This window comes from Laetiporus sulphureus (assembly GCF_001632365.1).
Source record: "Laetiporus sulphureus 93-53 unplaced genomic scaffold LAESUscaffold_41, whole genome shotgun sequence".
In the NCBI taxonomy this organism is placed as follows: domain Eukaryota; kingdom Fungi; phylum Basidiomycota; class Agaricomycetes; order Polyporales; family Laetiporaceae; genus Laetiporus; species Laetiporus sulphureus.
This window is the reverse complement of record NW_024468550.1, coordinates 155,008-173,108: the sequence shown is the minus strand read 5'-3', so window position 1 is coordinate 173,108 and position 18,101 is coordinate 155,008. Positions and strand designations below refer to the sequence as shown.

The 18,101-nt window shown below is 53.5% G+C and overlaps 7 protein-coding genes across 7 annotated transcripts; 3 read left to right on the top strand and 4 right to left on the bottom strand.

Moving 5' to 3' along the window:
- The first annotated feature begins 97 nt into the window (after positions 1–97).
- On the top strand, positions 98–2,883 carry LAESUDRAFT_373254 (uncharacterized protein). Its single transcript, XM_040902218.1, has 2 exons — positions 98–176; positions 229–2,883. Exon 2 carries the CDS (start codon positions 233–235, stop codon positions 2,771–2,773), a length of 2,541 nt encoding a protein of 846 aa, XP_040761046.1. The 5' UTR covers positions 98–176; positions 229–232; the 3' UTR covers positions 2,774–2,883.
- A 226-nt stretch (positions 2,884–3,109) lies between these two features.
- On the bottom strand, positions 3,110–4,210 carry LAESUDRAFT_729339 (uncharacterized protein). The gene is made up of 7 exons (XM_040909618.1): positions 4,105–4,210; positions 4,035–4,040; positions 3,928–3,978; positions 3,571–3,873; positions 3,476–3,518; positions 3,303–3,411; positions 3,110–3,241 (listed from the first exon to the last, which is right to left on the bottom strand). The coding sequence occupies exons 1-7, from the start codon at positions 4,146–4,148 to the stop codon at positions 3,180–3,182; spliced, it is 618 nt and encodes a 205-aa protein (XP_040761045.1). The 5' UTR covers positions 4,149–4,210; the 3' UTR covers positions 3,110–3,179.
- Positions 4,211–4,328: 118 nt separating this feature from the next.
- On the top strand, positions 4,329–5,113 carry LAESUDRAFT_814785 (NADH-ubiquinone oxidoreductase Complex1 subunit; the record flags this gene model as incomplete). Its single annotated transcript, XM_040914625.1, has 3 exons — positions 4,329–4,433; positions 4,483–4,729; positions 4,788–5,113. 3 exons carry the CDS (start codon positions 4,329–4,331, stop codon positions 4,832–4,834), a joined length of 399 nt encoding a protein of 132 aa, XP_040761044.1. The 3' UTR covers positions 4,835–5,113.
- Positions 4,942–7,287, bottom strand: LAESUDRAFT_729338 (uncharacterized protein). The gene is made up of 7 exons (XM_040909617.1): positions 7,173–7,287; positions 6,703–7,124; positions 6,430–6,648; positions 6,005–6,373; positions 5,315–5,951; positions 5,187–5,262; positions 4,942–5,137 (listed from the first exon to the last, which is right to left on the bottom strand). Exons 1-7 carry the CDS (start codon positions 7,250–7,252, stop codon positions 5,063–5,065), a joined length of 1,878 nt encoding a protein of 625 aa, XP_040761043.1. The 5' UTR covers positions 7,253–7,287; the 3' UTR covers positions 4,942–5,062.
- Positions 7,288–7,738: 451 nt separating this feature from the next.
- Positions 7,739–9,052, bottom strand: LAESUDRAFT_716310 (glyceraldehyde-3-phosphate dehydrogenase; the record flags this gene model as incomplete). The annotated part of the gene is made up of 6 exons (XM_040907240.1): positions 7,739–8,069; positions 8,120–8,701; positions 8,752–8,821; positions 8,886–8,890; positions 8,971–8,990; positions 9,047–9,052. The coding sequence occupies 6 exons, from the start codon at positions 9,050–9,052 to the stop codon at positions 7,739–7,741; spliced, it is 1,014 nt and encodes a 337-aa protein (XP_040761042.1).
- Positions 9,053–11,995: 2,943 nt separating this feature from the next.
- Positions 11,996–15,150, bottom strand: LAESUDRAFT_660076 (SET domain-containing protein; the record flags this gene model as incomplete). The annotated part of the gene is made up of 12 exons (XM_040904849.1): positions 11,996–12,559; positions 12,623–13,147; positions 13,201–13,260; positions 13,311–13,436; positions 13,494–13,601; positions 13,652–13,756; positions 13,808–13,893; positions 13,952–14,055; positions 14,139–14,314; positions 14,370–14,493; positions 14,542–14,628; positions 14,681–15,150. 12 exons carry the CDS (start codon positions 15,148–15,150, stop codon positions 11,996–11,998), a joined length of 2,535 nt encoding a protein of 844 aa, XP_040761041.1.
- Positions 15,151–15,466: 316 nt separating this feature from the next.
- Positions 15,467–17,563, top strand: LAESUDRAFT_729336 (RNA polymerase I associated factor A49-like protein). The gene is made up of 8 exons (XM_040909616.1): positions 15,467–15,573; positions 15,627–15,801; positions 15,859–16,151; positions 16,428–16,680; positions 16,739–16,897; positions 16,952–17,077; positions 17,134–17,159; positions 17,212–17,563. Exons 1-8 carry the CDS (start codon positions 15,471–15,473, stop codon positions 17,346–17,348), a joined length of 1,272 nt encoding a protein of 423 aa, XP_040761040.1. The 5' UTR covers positions 15,467–15,470; the 3' UTR covers positions 17,349–17,563.
- The last annotated feature ends 538 nt before the right edge of the window (positions 17,564–18,101 follow it).

Sequence of the window (18,101 nt, the reverse complement as noted above, 5' to 3'; positions counted from 1 at the left end):
CTGAGGTTGCCATCAGCGCCTGTGTATTTGGCGTTGTTTGCTCTGTGGCGACAGTCAAACCATGCCTCTCCTCAATGAGCAGAGCTGCTGCCGATACCCGCGCCGTCCTTGACGCTGCTGCGATCGCCTTTTTGCAGCCGACTTCATGCTCTCCCTCGGTCAGTGCAGTTTTGCCGGTGGGTAGCAGGCTGTTCGCTGTTGGAATGCAACTCAGACGCTGCCCTGCAGATGAATGTGGGTGAACGGATTTGTTCGTGCACCGACGAAGAGTCCGTTTCGCGCATTCTCCGTTGTTGCGGAAAAGACAAAATCTTTGCAACCATATACACCCGCCACGACCAGTCGCCATGCGGGATTGATGACGAGGTTATACCGCGTCTCTCGATACTATGGCAGAAAATGCGACGATCCCCTCTTCGACTCGCTCAACTGGCTCGCGAGGTTTCCAGCGGGTTTTCTCCCCGTCTACACTCTCAATCGGTCTGGGATACATGTTAATCAGATGAAACGATGGCGCCCGCTCGTTATGGCTGCTAACTGGAATGCCTCGATGGAATTCATCGCAGACAAAGATATCGTCATCCCCGCGCTAGACTTGACGCGACATCCGAGCGTTCCGACACCGAGCTCGTCAAAGACTCTCCCCACTTGGCTTGTCTTCCACTTGCTCTGTTCTCAAGTTGCAACCGAGGAAGATGCCCTGCAGGCCCTAGCTTTGGCATATCATCATTTCCCCTCCACGCCCATTCACATGCAGCCCATGCTGTTCATCATTACTGCCTGCTGGCTTGCTGAGCACTCGCTGTTTGTTCCTCTGAGGCGCGTCGTAGCTGCCTTTTTGGACTTCTACGAGCATGTTCCGCCGCATGAGCACGAGTTCTGGGCGATGTTGCAGATGCTTGCGTACGCGTCCGCCAGTAAGGAGGTCAGTATCCCAGCCTGCGCTATCATTAGGGCGATGGACAAGCACAATCTGCGCCTGAACCAGGCGACCGTCAGCGCGCTCCTCGGAAGCGCGTTCGTTACGACCATCCTCGGACGCGTGCTCATGCGACGGATTGTGCGGCATGACTTCGAGCCGACGGTGCAACATCTTACGCGTCTCCTCAGGGTATTCGAGTATGCGAAACGACGCTCGGATGCACGGCGGTGCCTGTCGCTCCTCAACGTCCACCTGCCGTCAGGATTTCGTGTGCCTCCGTCTTCGCGTAAGGTGTCGCGCTTATTCATCAAGCCGGGCCCCACGACGATCAAGTCCGAAGCGCGATACCTGCTCGGGTTCCACTCCGTGGACGAGCTACTCCAGTACCTTCAGAAAAAGTCTTCGCCGCAGGATGCACTGCCTGCCAGATCAAAAGAACATAAGCAACGCAGCTCCGCTTCCAGTCGTGATGGCACTCCTTCATCGCACTCTGCAGCGGAAGAGACGGGAAGAAATGACGCCTCGCCTGTCCCTCACCGTCGTGCAGGCAACATCATGTCCACTCACGTTGTATGGCGAAATTCTCTGCTCGTGGCGGCGCGGGACCGGAAGATGCGCTCGGAGAACATCCTTCCCATGCTCCACCAAGCTCAGTCACAACATCCTCTCCTGCATCGCGAGATGCTCTTCATTGTATTCTCCATGCGTGCTCTCATTGTGCGGAATGACTACGTCAACGCCTTGCGCATCTGGGATAGAATCAAAAATAACACAGCTGCTATGAACAGGTTCACGGTCAGCGCCGGCGTCGAGGCACTGGTTATGGGTGGCCGGGCATCCGAGGCCGTTAAATTACTACTGTCAATCTCCGAACGGAAGCAAAGTACTCAATCTCTAGGATCCACCACCAATGCGCTAGACGTGTCTCAATCTGGCTTGAATCCGCGCACACGCCTCGACACGCAAAGCATCAACGTCTTGATGCGTTGCCTGCAGCGGACGGGGCGGTATGATACCATCTTCGTGCTCTGGGAGCAACTGGAGCCACTGTTCGATGTGCGCCCGGATCACTACACGCTCACCATCCTGCTCAGGACTGCGCGTCTCGCAGGCAAGTGCAACCCGTCCATCCGCGGCGTGCTCGTCGAGATGGGCCTCGGACGGCTGCTCAAGCCCCCACCGGGAAGCAAGACATTTTCTGCGCGCGGGGCACAGATCCTGAATATGATATACTCGAATAGGCCAAGCACGGGCGTGTGGAATGGTGAGCGCGCGGGGCAAGTCACGCTGAAGATCGTGAACGAAATCATGATGGAGAGCTGGCCAGAGTTGCGCGAGGTCAAGAGCCCCATATACGCGACGCGCCCGTCAGGCGATTTCTGCGCGTTCTTCCCCGTTACAGACTTTTACCGCACGGTGATGGGGCGCGAGGTCTCCGTCGCCGAAGAGAACACCAACTCCACCTCGCCTGCTCCCCCCTCCAATGTCCCATCGGTATTCTCCCAGATCATTCCCAACGATGTGTTTTTCCGCGCATACATTGAGCTGCTTGCGGCCGAGTCGCTTATCCCACACATCCCGCTTGTGCTCGCTTGGATGCGCCGGCTGAACGTGAAGCCGTCTCAAAGGACAGTCGCGACGGTGCTCGTGTACTGGGCGGAGGTTGGGATGGACCCGCCGCTCTTCGAGCATGTGTTGAGCGGGAAGAGTCAGTATGAGCGGCTGATGGATTGGTTATGCGAGTGGGTCGGCCCGAGTCATATGCCGACGGATAAGGATATGGACAGGAGTATCATGAGATTGAAAAAGTTTAGAGAGCTGCGTTACGCGTTCGTACATAGATCTAGGTAGAAGTTCGTATGCATGAGTGGAAATATATCAACAGAATCCCAATATAGGGCTCAGTATATCAAGTTTTCTGTCACCCTGCGCACAATAATGAATTCGAGCATCTCTGCGCCATCCCAGGACGGTTCCGTGAGGGTCTCTCGCGGTTGACAGGGCTCATGCGCATGCGGGACACCTTGGTCTCACACGCCTGAAATGTTCAAACAGACAAGCTCACGTCCAAGGTTCCCTTACCACCCTTGCTGTTGTAAGTGTGATGCCGCGGTTGACCATTTGCTAGCAGACATGCACAGCATCGTCGCATATCGTTCATTCTTTGAGGACTGAATTATGGTATTGCACCAATGCGTGCGCGACATAGCATTTCCGTTTAGATGTATAGAAATAACGACAGAAATGAACTCGGTCGCTATATGCGCTTTCCTCTTGCCGCCGCCTCTTTCCTCTTCGCTTCTACTTCTGCCCCTTTCGCTGAAGGTACAGAAGAGAGTGAGCTATGGTAAGATGAGGCACGAGGAAACCATTTCCTTACCTTCAGTCTCTGCCTTCCGTTTCGCTTGCGCGGCATCGCGCTCGGCACGGATCTTCGCGAGGCGTGCGAGGTCGGCCTTTGCCTGATCGGTCTTGCCTTGTTCATGAAGCTGCAGATAGCAGGGCATGAACATATGAAATGGCGCATCGACGCTGGCAGGGCGGACGGCTTACCTTCCAATATCGTTCCTTCGCCTCCTTTTTCTCCTTCTCGTCTCTAAACACAACGTTAGCAATGTAAAGATGTCCCATAAACAGGAAAGGTTTACCTCTCGCGACGCGACAGCTCGCGGGGCGCATCGAGGTCCGCGATGTTCATCTTCTTAGTAGCAATGTTGGGATTCGCGAGCAGAGGATCCCGGCCTTCTTCGTCCTCATCTGACTCCTCCTCCTGCTTCTGCTTCGCCAGCGCCTTCTTCTTCTTGATCTCTTTCCGTTCGACGCGCGACAGCTCGGGCTGCTGGGCGCTGCTGCCCGTAACAGGGGCTTCATCCGACTCTTCGTCAGTCTCCTCTTCAGACTCTTCTTCCTCTTCCGAGTCGTTGTCGCTCTCTCGCTTCTCGCGAGCGCCCCTGGTCGGAGGATGAGCGTTTTGTCAGTGATGCAAGCAAAGGATATAAACCTACCATCGATCGACAGCTACGGCAGTTCCATTCTCATCGAGAACGAGGTGTTTGCTGCGAGTGCAGTCTGGTCAATGCTCAATGAGTCAAACTACCCGCCTGTGGCGCACCTGAAGCTGCCAATCGCGAACAGATCATTAGCATCGTTCTCTTCTACGATTTCCACTATATAATGCATACTTTCTTCCACCGCCGCGTTTCAGCTTGTATCCGCCGCGAGCCATTGCGATTACTGTGTACGATTAGGGAAGATGGGCGATAGAGAGCAGGGAGGGACAAACGAGCGCTGCTGCAAGGAATATTATGGATCACATGAGTAAACACAGAGGTTGCCTTTTGCGGAAGGACGCGGAGTGACACGCTCGGTGGCCCGCCTCGCGTTCACCTACTCGACGCTCTCTGCCATGACCACCATCCCTTCTCGCCTCGCCCGGACGACCCACATCTCCGCCAGCCCAGAGGAGGCGCGCAGACGGGTCATCCAGCTCTACAGAGACTGGTACCGCGGGGTACGCACCTCTGCTCCACCTCGCCTACCCCATTGATCCCTTCCCGCAGGTACCAGATATCGTCTCAGTGTATTCGATGTCGGTCACTCCACAATACTTCCGCCATTGCATCCGCAAAAAGTTCGAGCAGAACCGCTATGTCACGGATAAACGCGTCATCGACGTGCTCATCCTCAAGGGCAGGCAGGAGTACCAGGAGACGATGAACGTCTGGAAGCAGCCCGATCATGTCATGGGCATCCTCCTCGAAGACAAGTCGAGACCACCGCGCACATTTATGCAGAAGTTCTTGGAAGGTGTGTGGGCTGAATGTTGCGCGGTTGTGTTCTGGTTGCTCAGGCTCGCCCTATGCAGGACGGGACGAGGATGCTGTTGTTCCTGCTGCATCAGGAGTCGTGTAACATAGAGGCGATCAAGCATGTGCAGCGTCATCGCACCTTGAATCATACAGTCTGTGCGAATACGCATGCGAGATGTCGAACACGAACTACATTGAGCTTGTTCCTCCATCACTTGCGCGATAACACAACAACTACTGCAATACATAGCTAGGAATACACATGCAAGTCCGGATTGAGGTCATTGCGGAAAGTCTCTATTGATATGAGTAACATCTCTACTCGGACCAATCATGAGAGGAAGTCAATGGGGTCGTCATCAGCATCGACAACGGGTGGCGGAGCAGGGAACATCGACAACCTCGGCTATTGCTCTCCGTCAGACGATTGCAGCATCAGCACTATCCCAACTCACCCTGGGCTTCGGCCTGAGCTTGCGCACCGCCTTCTGTGCCGCCGCTGGAGGGCGGTTCTCCTTGCCGTCCGAACGCCTACGATGCCATGACTGAGCAGAGCTTGAGTAGAGAGAGGACGCTCACCCACTTAGCAGTCTTGACATTGCTCTTGTGCGCCGCGCGCGTTTGCGACGTCTTCTTAGAAGAGGATCCAGATGCGGGTTTTGCACCGTCGCTCTTGCTGGTTGGTCGCTTAGACCCACCGTTGCCTCTTGGTATGTCTACCAGAGCCTCAGCTGGACGTGAGGCTTTCTTGGCGGTAGTGCGAGGAACCTTAGGTCGTTTGCGCGGCGGGACGGCTGCTTCGTCCTCCTCTTCGTCGCGTTGTACGGCCTCCATCAGAGCTTCGTCTTCCTTTTCTTCTCTACGCCGCTTCTTGACCGCCGCCCCTCTTGGTCGCTGTGCCGCAGTGCTCCTGTTGGATGATCCTGCGAGCATTTCCTCATCGTCTGAGTTAGGTAGTTGAGGGAGACTCCGTCGTCTTCGTGGCCTGTCGGTCATCCTCTCATTCTTTGAGCGCAACTCATCTATCTCCTTGGGCTCATCTATTTCCATGCTGTCCATCGTGCTATGCAAAGGGGTTTGACTAGCGCGAAGCTTGCCGCCAGCCTTGGAGTTGTGAGCTTTCGATCTGCTACCCTTGCGCTCGGTAGTCCGCTCGCTCTTTGAATGCTTTCCGGTCATATTGTCATCGTTAGTGTCTCGTAGACGTTTCCGAGGCGGTTCTACAGTAGTCATCAGTAACATCATCTCTTATTCATCCAGCATATGCGCCAACCTGGAGCGGATTCTGCTGCTTTTCGCTTCTTTTCATGCCATTGCGCACTTTGTATCATATACATGAGCGGGGTGTCGCTATCGCTGCTGGGTATCGCTTCCAAGGGGGCTAATTCCTCGTGAGAACGCTCCAGCATCACTCTTGAAGTGCTGACTGTGGCGTTGGCAGGCTTGCGCTTGGGCCGTGTCGATGCAACTGGTGAAAGTGGAGCGTCGTCAATAGCTCTTCGAGATTGTGGCTTTGCAGCTGCGGCATCGGCCGGCTTGTGCTTAGGTGCTGCCGGTTGCGTAGATGGTAACGGAGCGTGGTCACGGGCAGTTTGAGACCGTGGCTTCGCAACTTTCTTGTTGGAAAGCGGCTTGGTGCTGTCTGTAAATGCTGTCAGTAATTCACGTGAATTTGACGTTAGTGAGCGATGCTAGTACCTTTCGCATGCTGCACAGTTGCTATGGAGGATTCTTTCTTGCCAGTCGTAGCAGTCCGAGAGCCTTTGGCCTTCTCTTGAGGTTCCGTAGGCACTGCATGAGGATGCCGAGAGAGATGATGTGTGGATGTACTTGGCATCTTCTCACCTCCTGTTATTTTGTCCACGTCTTCGACTTCAGGCTGACCGTTCACTTTGGTGCTGCGCTTCTTGTCAGTTGCTGGAATTATCGTGTTAGTGTAAGCTTTCCCGCGCTAGAGCGATCATACAGAACCTGCTATTGATTTCCGTCGGCCCGCCTTTTCTTCAACCATGTCTCGTGTGGTCTCCCCAGTCTCGACGGCATCAATAGACTTCTTCGCTTGGCCAGCACTCTTCCGAGGCTTCAGAGCACCTACACTCTTCCGAGGCTTCAAAGCTGCCTTCTCTGTGCGTATGCTCTTTCGAGGCTTTGGAGGCGCTTTTCCTGCACCTATGCTCTTCCGAGGTTTCGCCACCACCTTGTTCAAAGTCATCTCTGCCCCTCCATCGACACCATCATCCCTATCGTGGCCACGATATACACTCTTGCGACGCGAAACCGGTGATCCCTGAAGTATGCTCTTGCGCCTCTGAGCCTTTGTCGGCGACTCTCCGTTCACGCCACGCGCGAGGAGCTTGTCGAGGAGCGGGTTATGCGTCTCCGGCACGAACACCCTGCTGTGCGTCAGGCGCGCGAGACCGCTCGGAGCGACGGCCACTTACCCTCCTCTGTCCCGAAAGCGGGATTGAATGCGTTCAACGCGTTTCGCGCGGCTTTTCGCGACGGAAAAGTCGTCCGGCATCGTGTGGGCTGCTTTGCGAGGCGGTTCGAGTGGACAGTCTCGCGCGCTTGTATGAGCGCTCACCAAGTGGCGAAGCGAGACGCGCTTGTCACGTGATCGACGCGTCGCGCGTGGATGATGTCATTTATCGAAAAGGTTTTGGTCCTTCACCTTTAGCAAAAATGTATGGTGTGGCGAAATAGCTAATGCTGAGCGCTGATTCATGATTAGCCACTACGGACGTCCATTAAATGATCCCTTTGCATTCATTGTAAGCGACCATTCTCGTAAACACGACATCCACCACATTGTTCTGCGTGTTTCGGGTGGACGCCTGCAAAAGTCGTGAATGCAACTGCGAGGGCCACGACCGTATGGAACCCGGTAGTACAACTAAGCCTGCACGGTAGGAGGGAAGGCGGATATCGTGCACATTCTATTTGGCTTCAGACATTACAGTACTACAGACTTCTTCCTTCACACGTCCGACATCTCTACGCCTCCTGTCTAGTACGCGCCATCCTTCTTCGCCGCGTACGCGAGCAGGTCGCAGACACGCTTCGAGTAACCCCACTCGTTGTCGTACCAAGCGATGAGCTTGACAAAGTGCTTGTTAAGTGGAATGCCGGCGTCAGCGTCGAAGATACTGCTCGCGTCGTTACCCGTGAAGTCGGTGCTGACAACTTTCTCGTCGGTGTATGCCATGATACCCTTCATCGGGCCCGCAGCAGCCTCCTGAATGGCAGCCTTGATCTCGTCATATGTTGCACCCTTCTCAAGGCGGACGACGAGATCCACGACCGAGACATCAATTGTCGGCACACGGAACGCGAGACCGCTGAGGTGCATTGTAAGCGAAAGCAAGGCGGAGTACAAGATGCGACCTACGTGAGCTTGCCGTTGAGCGAAGGAATTACTTTGCCGACGGCCTTGGCAGCACCAGTGGACGAGGGGATGATGTTGTTGCCGACTGCACGGCCGCCGCGCCAATCCTTGTGGCTGGGGCCGTCGACGGTCTTCTGGGTCGCGGTCGTGGAGTGCACGGTCGTCATGAGACCCTCGATAATGCCGAACTTGTCGTGAATGACCTTGACGAGCGGCGCAAGGCAGTTGGTGGTGCAGCTCGCATTCGAAATGACTTTGTATTTGGGATCGTACGCGTCGAGGTTGACACCGCAGACAAACATGGGCGCATCTGCCGAGGGCGCCGTGATAACGACCTTCTTGGCACCACCCTTGAGGTGGGCAGATGCCTTCTCGGTCGTGGTGAACACGCCTGTCGACTCAACAATGTACTCGGCACCGACGGACCCCCAAGGGATGTTGGCGGGATCCTTCTCAACGTAGACGTGGATGGCCTTGCCGTCGACGTAGAGCTTTCCGTCTTTGGTCTCAACGGTGCCCTTGAAGCGGCCATGGACCGAGTCATACTTGAACATGTAGGCCATGTAGTCGAGGTCGAGGAAAGGACTGGCATGCGATCAGCACGTATTCGCCAAAGCAGATTACGTATCGCTCACTCGTTCACGGCGACGACATCGATGTCTCCGTGGAGGAGGGCATTACGAAGGACGATACGGCCGATACGACCTGAGCGGGAAGGGAAGGGTCAGCGCGACGCATTCTACCCCACCTGCACGATGCCTGTGCTCACCGAAACTGCAGCGAGGCGGGGGCGGGGACAAGTGCGGGGAGAAAATCAGAAAAGCCGAATAGGCCGACGGCGCTGCTGCACCTACCCGTTGATTCCGACCTTGACCTGAAGACACCGTCAGTGATCGCTCACGACGCTCGATGGAGCACTAGGACACTTACTGGCATGATGGACGAGTGTTGTGGTTGGATGGGACGGGGGCAGACGGGAGATGGTGAGGAGGAGAGAAAGGAGGAGCGACGCATATATATGCGACCGATAATCAGATGGGGCGGCGATTGGCGCGCGCGTCATGGTCCGTCTCGACCCTGGCCAGCCCCCAGACAATTCCAAGCCAGGGCAATCATCAAGTCGATGCTATGAATAACAGCGTAGACACGCCTCCTCGAACGTTGTCGATGAGTCCGCGCATAGCCGTTCGGATCAAGTCATCCTCGGTGCGCGAATGCTGCAGCATGGCACGATGCCGTTATTTGCATTGCATGTGGTACGACGATGACTCGCTCCTTCACGTATCAGCCGCAGGTGGCCGTCTGCTCCGAGCCTGCATTTGGCAACGGTCGGCGGCTCATTCTAACTCATACTGTGATGCTGCCAATCGACATCGTTGTTTGTGCATCGCCTAGCGCGAACTGTGTAACAGTATTGCACAGCATCGGCGCCATAGTCCATACGGCCACGCGCACGTTGGTAGTTTCATGCTTGCTATGACTCGACTGGTGGAGATTGTACGGCCATCTGGGAGTTGTTCAACAGCGGCGACAGCTTCCAATACGTATTGCAGCGTTTCGTCGACCCGCGGCCAGAACCTGTCCATTCTTACAGCAGAGTGCGACGGAGCTCTCGCCTTTCGATCCGAGCGCCGCTGCGCTATCTTTATTGACAAGTACTGCCGCCGACGGCGTTCTATGCTAGTAAATTGTGGCCTCGAGTTCCGGCCTTCTTGCCAAAGCCCAGACGTGTAACACGCTTCAGCCAGTAATGGCGCTTACCCATGCCGACGGCCCAGTACCCGCTGTCTCATTCGTCGGATCTGTCTTCCAATGAATTGGGAGCTCATGCGCTCATGTTTCTGAAGTCGGGCCCGAGGTGCTGCCTCATCATCGGCGAGTCGAGTATGGAGCTCGACTAGGCCAGCCGGCCCTCTAGTATTCGAGAAGGATCGGTAGCTTGATTGTCGGCAGCGACGGTGGACTGACGACCTAGTCCAGTTCGTCACAATGCTTTCCTTTGTGAGAAATGAAACGCATTATACGCGTCTGGTCCGAGGTGGAAGACGCACATACGGGCCTCTTGCAAACGAGGACTGCTTGCGTATGTCATGCGCTGGAAACAATCGCACTACAGGCACCATATGGTGAATATTAGCACAAACGAGCTTGCAGATGACTTTGAATGCTTACGACAAAGTTTTTCTTAGCATATCAATTTTTCCTGGATGTGCGAACGCCCATCTGTGGCAGCTCATAATATCGAAAGAAGAGACAATGGTCACATAGGGACCGGGACTGGTTGGATTTGGGGCGCATATACTCACCTATTCGCCGTCTAGAAGCCTCCTGCATTAACTTTCTTCCTGCAAAAATTGTCGACCTGACCCTGCCGCAGTCGCATTGCTTATGTCGGCCCAAGCCTTGTTGACAGCTGTCTCCACCGCATCCAGCAAGTGACCGCGAATTGATGGCCCTCCCTCACAAGGTACTCCTGGTGCTATTATTCAAGACAACGAGTGCTGGACCACAAAAGGAAATATCGCCATGATCGCACACACTCGCCTTCCGCGTTCAAGTGATCCGTCCTGCCGCGCAGCTTCCTCGGCATTCTAGGGACTATTGGAGGTACCCCTGCTGAATTTTGGTGAGGTGATGGATGAGTGTCCCGTAGTGCGCGTATCCGACAGCCAAGAGCACCTCCTGCGCTTGTTGAAAATGTAGCGCAATAAAGCTGCTGGTAGCAATGATAGCATGACCTTGACTTGCAAATGACTACGTTGATGACTCACTATGTCGTCTAATCATGCCGAGCTCCTCCGCGCGAAAATCAGGTTTGCAGCCCTGATCCGGCTGTATGAACGCGATGATGTCTGCGGCGACGCCTTGTTCTACCTGACAGTATGATCTAGGACCTAATGATTATGCATGGAAAAGTGATTAAAACCCTTGTAAGGCATGTTCGACTTCTGCTTCACGGCGAACCTCTACCGATGGGGTTCAACACAAAGAAGCTCAATGATGTTTTCAAGCTTCAAGTGGAGGTTTTATTGGAGCCATGAACCCCCTATATCACTAGAGCAGACTCCATCCTCACCACCGCGTATCGCGGTTTCAAGTCTCAACTTCATCGCCTGCCCCTCGATGGCTTGACTCGCGAAGATATCGAGAAATGCGTCTTAGCGAGATCTACCCTGATCCAGACACGAATCCTGCAAGTTGGGGGTGTGACGAGCGCGAGAGTATAACTTGATCTATATGCGGACTCTAGGAGATATTAAGCCGGGCTGCAGGAGCCAGGCTGTGCGCACCTTATCGTATATAGTTTCGGTGTGCTCACACCCCTCAAAGACTTTGTAGACAAGCATCTGCAGCCGGGTTGTTTCGATGAGGATAGCACGTGCGGAAAATGCGTGCAGATAGTGGAAGAGGCAGAAAGCTCTGGAACGTACTCTCACATATCATGATGGTCGAGATGCCTAGTTGGAAGAGGATCATGATGCATGAAAACACTGCAGAGGAATAGACGGGAGCGTTTGTCGTCGATTTTGTTGGACTCTGGTGGCATGCAATCAGATATCAATAATGCGGTACTTTGACTTCTGACTCGCCTGACACCTAAGGACACCGTCGACTAACTCGTCTCCATGATGCTGGTCATCTCTGTGGTCGATTCCTGTCCTTCGGCAAATTTCTTTTCTGTCCCATGCTCAACTGTCTATAGGGATCTGTCGACGAGATCCCTCTTTCCGTACTGCTGTGATAAGTAGGCGTGCACTCTGCAACTTGGCATTCCGAGCTGTTGTCATACTTAAAAGTCAATCTGTAGCATACAATAGTATACCAAAGTGCGATAGAAACCAGCCAATCGTATACATGCGTACCACGCCGCCGTACCTGCTACGAGCCTACAGAGACAGCGCTCGGCCCAGGCAGTACAGCTAAGTTATCTTGATGTGGGTCCCACCCACTCTCCTCGGTCCGATGGCGCAAGCGCGGGTCAGACACAGTATGCACAAGCGCTCTGCGCTCTTCCCGCTGTGGCGGTAGAGGCGTGGATTCAGGGCTGACCGACTCGGGCGGAGAGTCATGCTGATCAGGCGAGTCGACCTCGCCCTCGCCATCGGCCATGTCTTGATCGTGCCCCTCGTCCTCCTCGTGGTCGCTCCCGTCGATATCCATCATGTCGTCCACAGATATGACCGGCATGGACTCATCCGGTGCCAGAATTGAACCTGAACATGATGCCGCCACGGACGAGCTATCGTTGGCCGTCGACGATGGCTTTGACCTAGATCCAGACGCACGTCGATCGTCAGGCTTCTCGAGCTTACGCAGGACCTTCGCGATGTACTCCTTTGCGAACTTCTTGATCTTGACCGTCTTCTCCTCGGAGAGCGCGTCGAGTTTGCCCTCTCGGTAACTCGAGGACTTCTTCTCCTTCTCGGCGATGATGTGCGTCAGCTGGACATATCATTCAAAAGTCAGTCATCCGGTTGGTACTACGCATCTATAGGAGATGCATACTTCTTTGGCATGCTTCTTGAATTGATCATGGCTCATCTGCTTCTGATGCTTGGACATGCACTTCACGACCACGTTGCCGACAAGCTTCAAGAGACGTTTCTCCTTATTTGCCTCCTTCTCTTCTTTAGACAACTTCGCGTGCTTGCTGGGGCTCTTTCTCGCCTCGCGCTGAGCAGCCTCATCCGCCTCCTTCTTCTCCGCCTCCGCCTTTGCTGCCGCAGCGGCCAGTGCCTCAGCGGCGGCTTTGGCAGATGCCTGGGCGATGATGGCGGTGATCTGCTGTGCCTGCGCTTGACGGACCATCGCTCGTTCGACCTCAGTTGTATCCTCCTTCTCAGGTAATACCGGAGGCAAAGTCGCAGACAGCGACAAGCCGGATTTTGGAAGCAAGCTTGGACTTCGCAATCGGAACTCATGCTCCTCGTACATTGACTCATACTTGAAGCGCTTGCTCTCTCGCGTGCTTTCACGGTCCTCACGAGCAAGATTGAGGATGGATGACGGCGGATCCTCCTCTTCACCGTCCTGAAGCACAGAGAAGTGAGGTGACAAACCGCCCATGGACGAACAACACTTACTGCCTTCAGACGCTTGGGTATGCGGTATGCATATTCGAGATTCTCCCATTGCGCGAGCAGCTATATGCACGGTCAAAGCTTTGCAGGTTCATCGTTACGTAGATTCCTACCTTCTGCGCTAGCTCTGCAAGTGCTTGATTATCTGACTTGGCGCATACTTCCACAGGCATGTTCACCTTCGAGTCCTCTACCTTGTTGCGTTGAAGTAACGGCCACGTCATCATGCACTCGATGGCCTGTTTTAGAACACATGTTAGCACCAGCGGACTCGCAGTACCCTGAGCATGCCTCACTAATGTAGACATTTCAACATCGTCACCGTAATCCTCAAGGACATTAGTCATGACGGAGAAACCTCGCAGTCGCATGATTTGCCGCAAAGGAGATAGGTCCTCCGTCAGCTATGCAACAGATATTAGCTAGGGGCACATGGATAAAAGATCCGACCAACCTTAATGCGCATCAGTAGCTTGACCAAGACCTTCCTGCTCTGCGTTTGACGCATTGCCTGTACGACCTTGGGTACATCCTTCTCGACCAATGGTCTCAATGTAGGCTAGCAGACAGTATTAGCGGAGGAAACCATAATGAACTGCAGACGGCCTACGATGAAATCCTCGTCCAGCTTCTTGCTCTTCCTCTTCTTGTTACCCTTCAATCCCAACGTAGCTACCTCCTCAGAGATACCAAGGGCTACATGTGACATCCTTGAGTAAATGGGACACAAGTCGCGACTGCATCGGCGACTTACCATCAAGGTAGAGATCATCCATGGCCGCAATGTCCGTCTGAGTCTTTCCGCCAATGAAACCGACGCAGTTTGGCTCTCCACAGTAACATGGTTGCGCGTCGTGGCTGTTTTATAGAACAGAAAGCATGAGCAAGGGGAACAATCAACCAAAGGATACAGCGAAATGTGAAGCGACAGCAAAACTGACCCATATCGATCCACATTGTAGTTGAAGGTGAGCTCTTCATCCTTCCTGATATTCCGATTGGCGAATATTCCCATGCGCACGTGATGCCCGACTGTCCACTTCGCCACATAGCAATTGGGGTTGCAGCTATGGTTAGCGAAGCGACCGATGCCTCCGCGCTTCGTCGCATCGATGAACTGCTCGGCCGATGAGCCCTGTGGAGAGTAGCTATTCGTTCACTTAAAAGCGCACCTCATCCTTCTGGAGCATCATGAAGTAGAAATGGCGAATGCCCTCTTCCGCGTATTGTCGCATACGCTTGAGAAAAGACGGCTGGCTGATAACATCACCAATGTACTCGTAGATGAATGTGTCCCTGCAAAAAAAATTAGTGCCTTCTGAGGGACTTCGCCGTTATACGCACTTCGGAAGGTCTTGAGCGGCTCGAAGACCATAGCCCTTCTTCTCCGTCTGGACGATCTCGATGGGGGCGTACTGCCTCCGTTGGAATCTTTACACTCTGATGAGCATTGCGAACGTAGTCAGAGTCATGAGAATTGTACCGTTGATTCTGACAGTAGGAGCGACACTTGCAGTCGTCAGGTAGACATTCGACCTGGGTGAGGCGGTTGATGCAGTCCGACCCATGGCCGCAAGCGTCGATAGGGTCGTCAACGCCATACTCATACACGCAATCGCATGTCATGCTCTCCAACGCCTCCCGGGACCGTCCCAAAGTACCGTACTGATAGCGATTCTCCTCAATCTCGACGAACATGAGTAGGGCAGCTTCTTCAGCGCGAGGTAGATGCCCAATCAACTGTGGTTCCGGTTTGACCTTCTTGGAAGAGACGGGAGGGGTAACAGAGGGGCGGAGGACCTCCTGCTTTACTATGTCGTGTTCTTGCTTGCGCTCCGCAGATGCGCTGTGAGAATTGTAACTCGCTCCCACTTCGTCGTCGATGTCCTCGCGTTTGACGACATCCGCTGCCTTGACGCCGATGGCACCTCCATTGGCAACTTCAGCCTTCATGCCATCGCCAGTGCCAGGGTCAACAGAACAGCGTGCAGAACTGCTCCGCATACCGTTCATAGTGCGCGGACTGCGAAGTTCTCGCTTCGAGGAGGATTCCCGCGAATAGGCCATGATATATCAGAGTTGTCGAGATTACCTTCGAATATAAAGCTACGCAATGAAAGATAACTTAATAGCAGCGCGAGATGAACATCAAGGTCGAAAGCAAGGGAGAGAGATTGCAATAGGATAGCGAGTCCGCTACTCCGGGCAGCTTGGTTCGATGGAGGAAGAGGACAAGACGCCGATTGTGGCTGCTCACATCTTGTATCCTCACCATGTCTTCACGTTCCAATAAGCGCAAACGTGATGCAGATGAGGCTGAAAAGGCCACTATGGTCCTCTCAAATCATCCTCAAGATCAGCTTGGCCCTATAATAGGTATGTACAGCAGCCATTTTGCTATAAATCGACTAGTCCGAGCAAGGCGGCAGCCAGTTTTCCCGCCCTTCAACCTCCCAAGTCTACGCCCTTTCAGTGCTGGAGACGAGATAAACAAAGGGCATCTGACGAGCTATTCGCCACTCAGGACAACATCGTTGCGGGAGAGACAAACGCAGTAGAATTCTATACCTCCGGTGAGTCCGGGCAAGCAATGGCTGGTTGCAGGTATGTTCAGCGCACATTACGGCCACTATGGACTCATGTCCGATATATATATATCAGCTACCTCGTTGGGATTCATGACAAGAGGACCAACACAACGGTGTTACGCCCAGCACCACTTCATATCCTCGCACGCCAGGTCAAGGCGCTCAAAAATCTCGTTCCCAAGGAGGTTACCACAGACGAGCGTGGAATGCTGCGCAACCAGCTCGGAGAGGCTTTTGGAACGAAGAAGGTCAAAGCCGCGATTCGGGCCCAAGAGCGGAACAGGGTGGATGTAGATGCAATGAAAGGCGTCGCAGGTCATCTGCAGGAAACGATTATGGAGAACACAGAGAGCCTGCCTTCTCGTGGTGCGTCTCATTATGCTTATCACACCGTAGCTTGTCTGTGCAATTCCGCGTTGCGCGTATGCGGCCCATTTGCGCACTGACTACGGTCGTAATGCCGATAGTGTTAGTTGTCAAGGAGCACAATGACCTCTATGCTGTGCTTACTACATGTATCCGACTAGACGCTGTATAGGATTAGGGTATACTGACTGGATCGGAAGGATTGCACGTACTCGTCGGCGGACGGCTTTTCTAAATGTTGGATTCATGTGTTCAGCTTGCTGACCATCTATACAGAGGAAGCCAAGGAATCTGCGGACAGCGGCAGGCTCATTCCTCCACACAATGCGGATGCGCAACACCCAGAAGATGTTTATGCACTGCAAGGCATCATTCCAGATTCCGAATTCAATGCTCTCTCTGTCTCTGCGTTCAAATCCGCTAAATCCATAGAAGACCGCATTGCATTGTTACCATGGTCACGATCGAACTGGATCAATCAGCATCTTACACTGCTTCTGAGTGCATCGAAAATGCACAAGAAAGACATGTAAGCATCTATGCATATACCAGTACCATCGGAGGTGAAATACGTATTACACTTGAAGGAAAACACTGTTTTACATCTCTGCAATGTTTGCATTCAAGATGGCCTCACGCTCTGTAAACAACAAGGAAACCCTTCAAACACGGCTAAATGGTGTGCCCCAGATTGTCATAGACGGCCTCCTGTCTCGATTCACGGAGACAGCGAGAGTCTCAAACACGTACGCCAACATTCCTCCTCTGGCCTCTAGCTCAACGTGAAACGTGTTTCACAGGGTACAGATGACGCCACAGACTGAGACAATGCTGCTTACGTATATGTTCGCTCTGTGTCTACGGATAGACGACTTTGCAACCGATACGGACCTGATTGCCAGCGACCTGAGTATGCCGGCGGCTCGGTATGTCTTTGTCCTCTTAACCTTTCGCGGAGAGTTCACATCGATTCTTCCTACAGTGTTAAAAAGCTCTTCATGACGCTGGGTAAGGCTTCGAACTCCATACACAGTAATACAAGCTGATGTGCTCGTGATAGGCTGCAAGATCGAGAAGTTAAGCACGAAGGAGCTGAAGAGGCTTGGCTTGCCCGATTCGGCTGGAGCCACCTCACGCGCGGTTCTTCGGGTACCTGTTCAGTTCCCCCAAGCAAGGACTAAGCGTGCCAGACGGTGATGTGAACGCCGGTCAGAAACGTTGTCACTGCCTAGTCTGTCGTTGTCTGTCTGGGCTTTGGAAGATGGCGATCTCACTTTTCTTTCATCAGTATCTTTGGTAGTTGATCTGCGCGGTGTGAGTCCGCCCCTGGATCTCGTCGCCAGCTGCATTTGTACGATTCTAGTGCGCTGGAATCTCACTTCATTCTATTCAATTGAGCTCGTGTTTTTCTGAGTGATGCGTCCAATATCGGAGATCGCCTCCATGACATGAGTGTCGCCGTAACATTCATTTAGATGCACATCTCGGTGGTTTCCTGCTCTGCTCGAGGGTAATGGATTTGGGGAACAGAGACCAAACAGCAACCTTGGTTCGGCGTACCAATACCGCCATAGTGATGAGTATAGAAAGCTCATTTTATTGCACGTTCCCATATCAAGCGCTACGGGCCGTGGTATATTACCGTCTCATTGTCTGTCGTTCGGCAGCAATGACAACACTGTGATGCGTACTGTTCATTCGACGTCGTTTTCCACTGACATGCAGCGTCCGAAATTCTCCTTTGTTTCAAGTCATCTCCGAGCTGAAAACGATCGCAGCTCATCTGCAGACACCGCACACTGGTGGTACGTATTCTCCCATGACTGATGGTGAGTTCAACAATGGCGTGAAGTAGGCACAACTGACCTCACCGGTCTTGCCGGAGTAGGCGAGAGTTATTAGTAAGGTACGCAATGGGAGATGCAGGTTTCCACTAACGTTTCTGCCAGA

Coding starts and splice junctions, on each gene's coding strand:
- LAESUDRAFT_729336 (XM_040909616.1), top strand. CDS start 15,471: ATGTCTTCACGTTCCAATAAGCGCAAACGTGATGCAGATGAGGCTGAA. Junction 16,681..16,738: donor AAAATGCACAAGAAAGACAT/GTAAGCATCTAT, acceptor TTACACTTGAAG/GAAAACACTGTTTTACATCT. Junction 17,160..17,211: donor AAAGCTCTTCATGACGCTGG/GTAAGGCTTCGA, acceptor TGCTCGTGATAG/GCTGCAAGATCGAGAAGTTA.
- LAESUDRAFT_729338 (XM_040909617.1), bottom strand. CDS start 7,252: ATGCCGGACGACTTTTCCGTCGCGAAAAGCCGCGCGAAACGCGTTGAA. Junction 5,263..5,314: donor AGCAATGTCAAGACTGCTAA/GTGGGTGAGCGT, acceptor ATGGCATCGTAG/GCGTTCGGACGGCAAGGAGA. Junction 5,138..5,186: donor AGCTCAGGCCGAAGCCCAGG/GTGAGTTGGGAT, acceptor GGAGAGCAATAG/CCGAGGTTGTCGATGTTCCC.
- LAESUDRAFT_373254 (XM_040902218.1), top strand. CDS start 233: ATGTGGGTGAACGGATTTGTTCGTGCACCGACGAAGAGTCCGTTTCGC.
- LAESUDRAFT_729339 (XM_040909618.1), bottom strand. CDS start 4,148: ATGGCTCGCGGCGGATACAAGCTGAAACGCGGCGGTGGAAGAAA. Junction 3,874..3,927: donor GCCGTAGCTGTCGATCGATG/GTAGGTTTATAT, acceptor TCCTCCGACCAG/GGGCGCTCGCGAGAAGCGAG. Junction 3,519..3,570: donor GAGCTGTCGCGTCGCGAGAG/GTAAACCTTTCC, acceptor CGTTGTGTTTAG/AGACGAGAAGGAGAAAAAGG.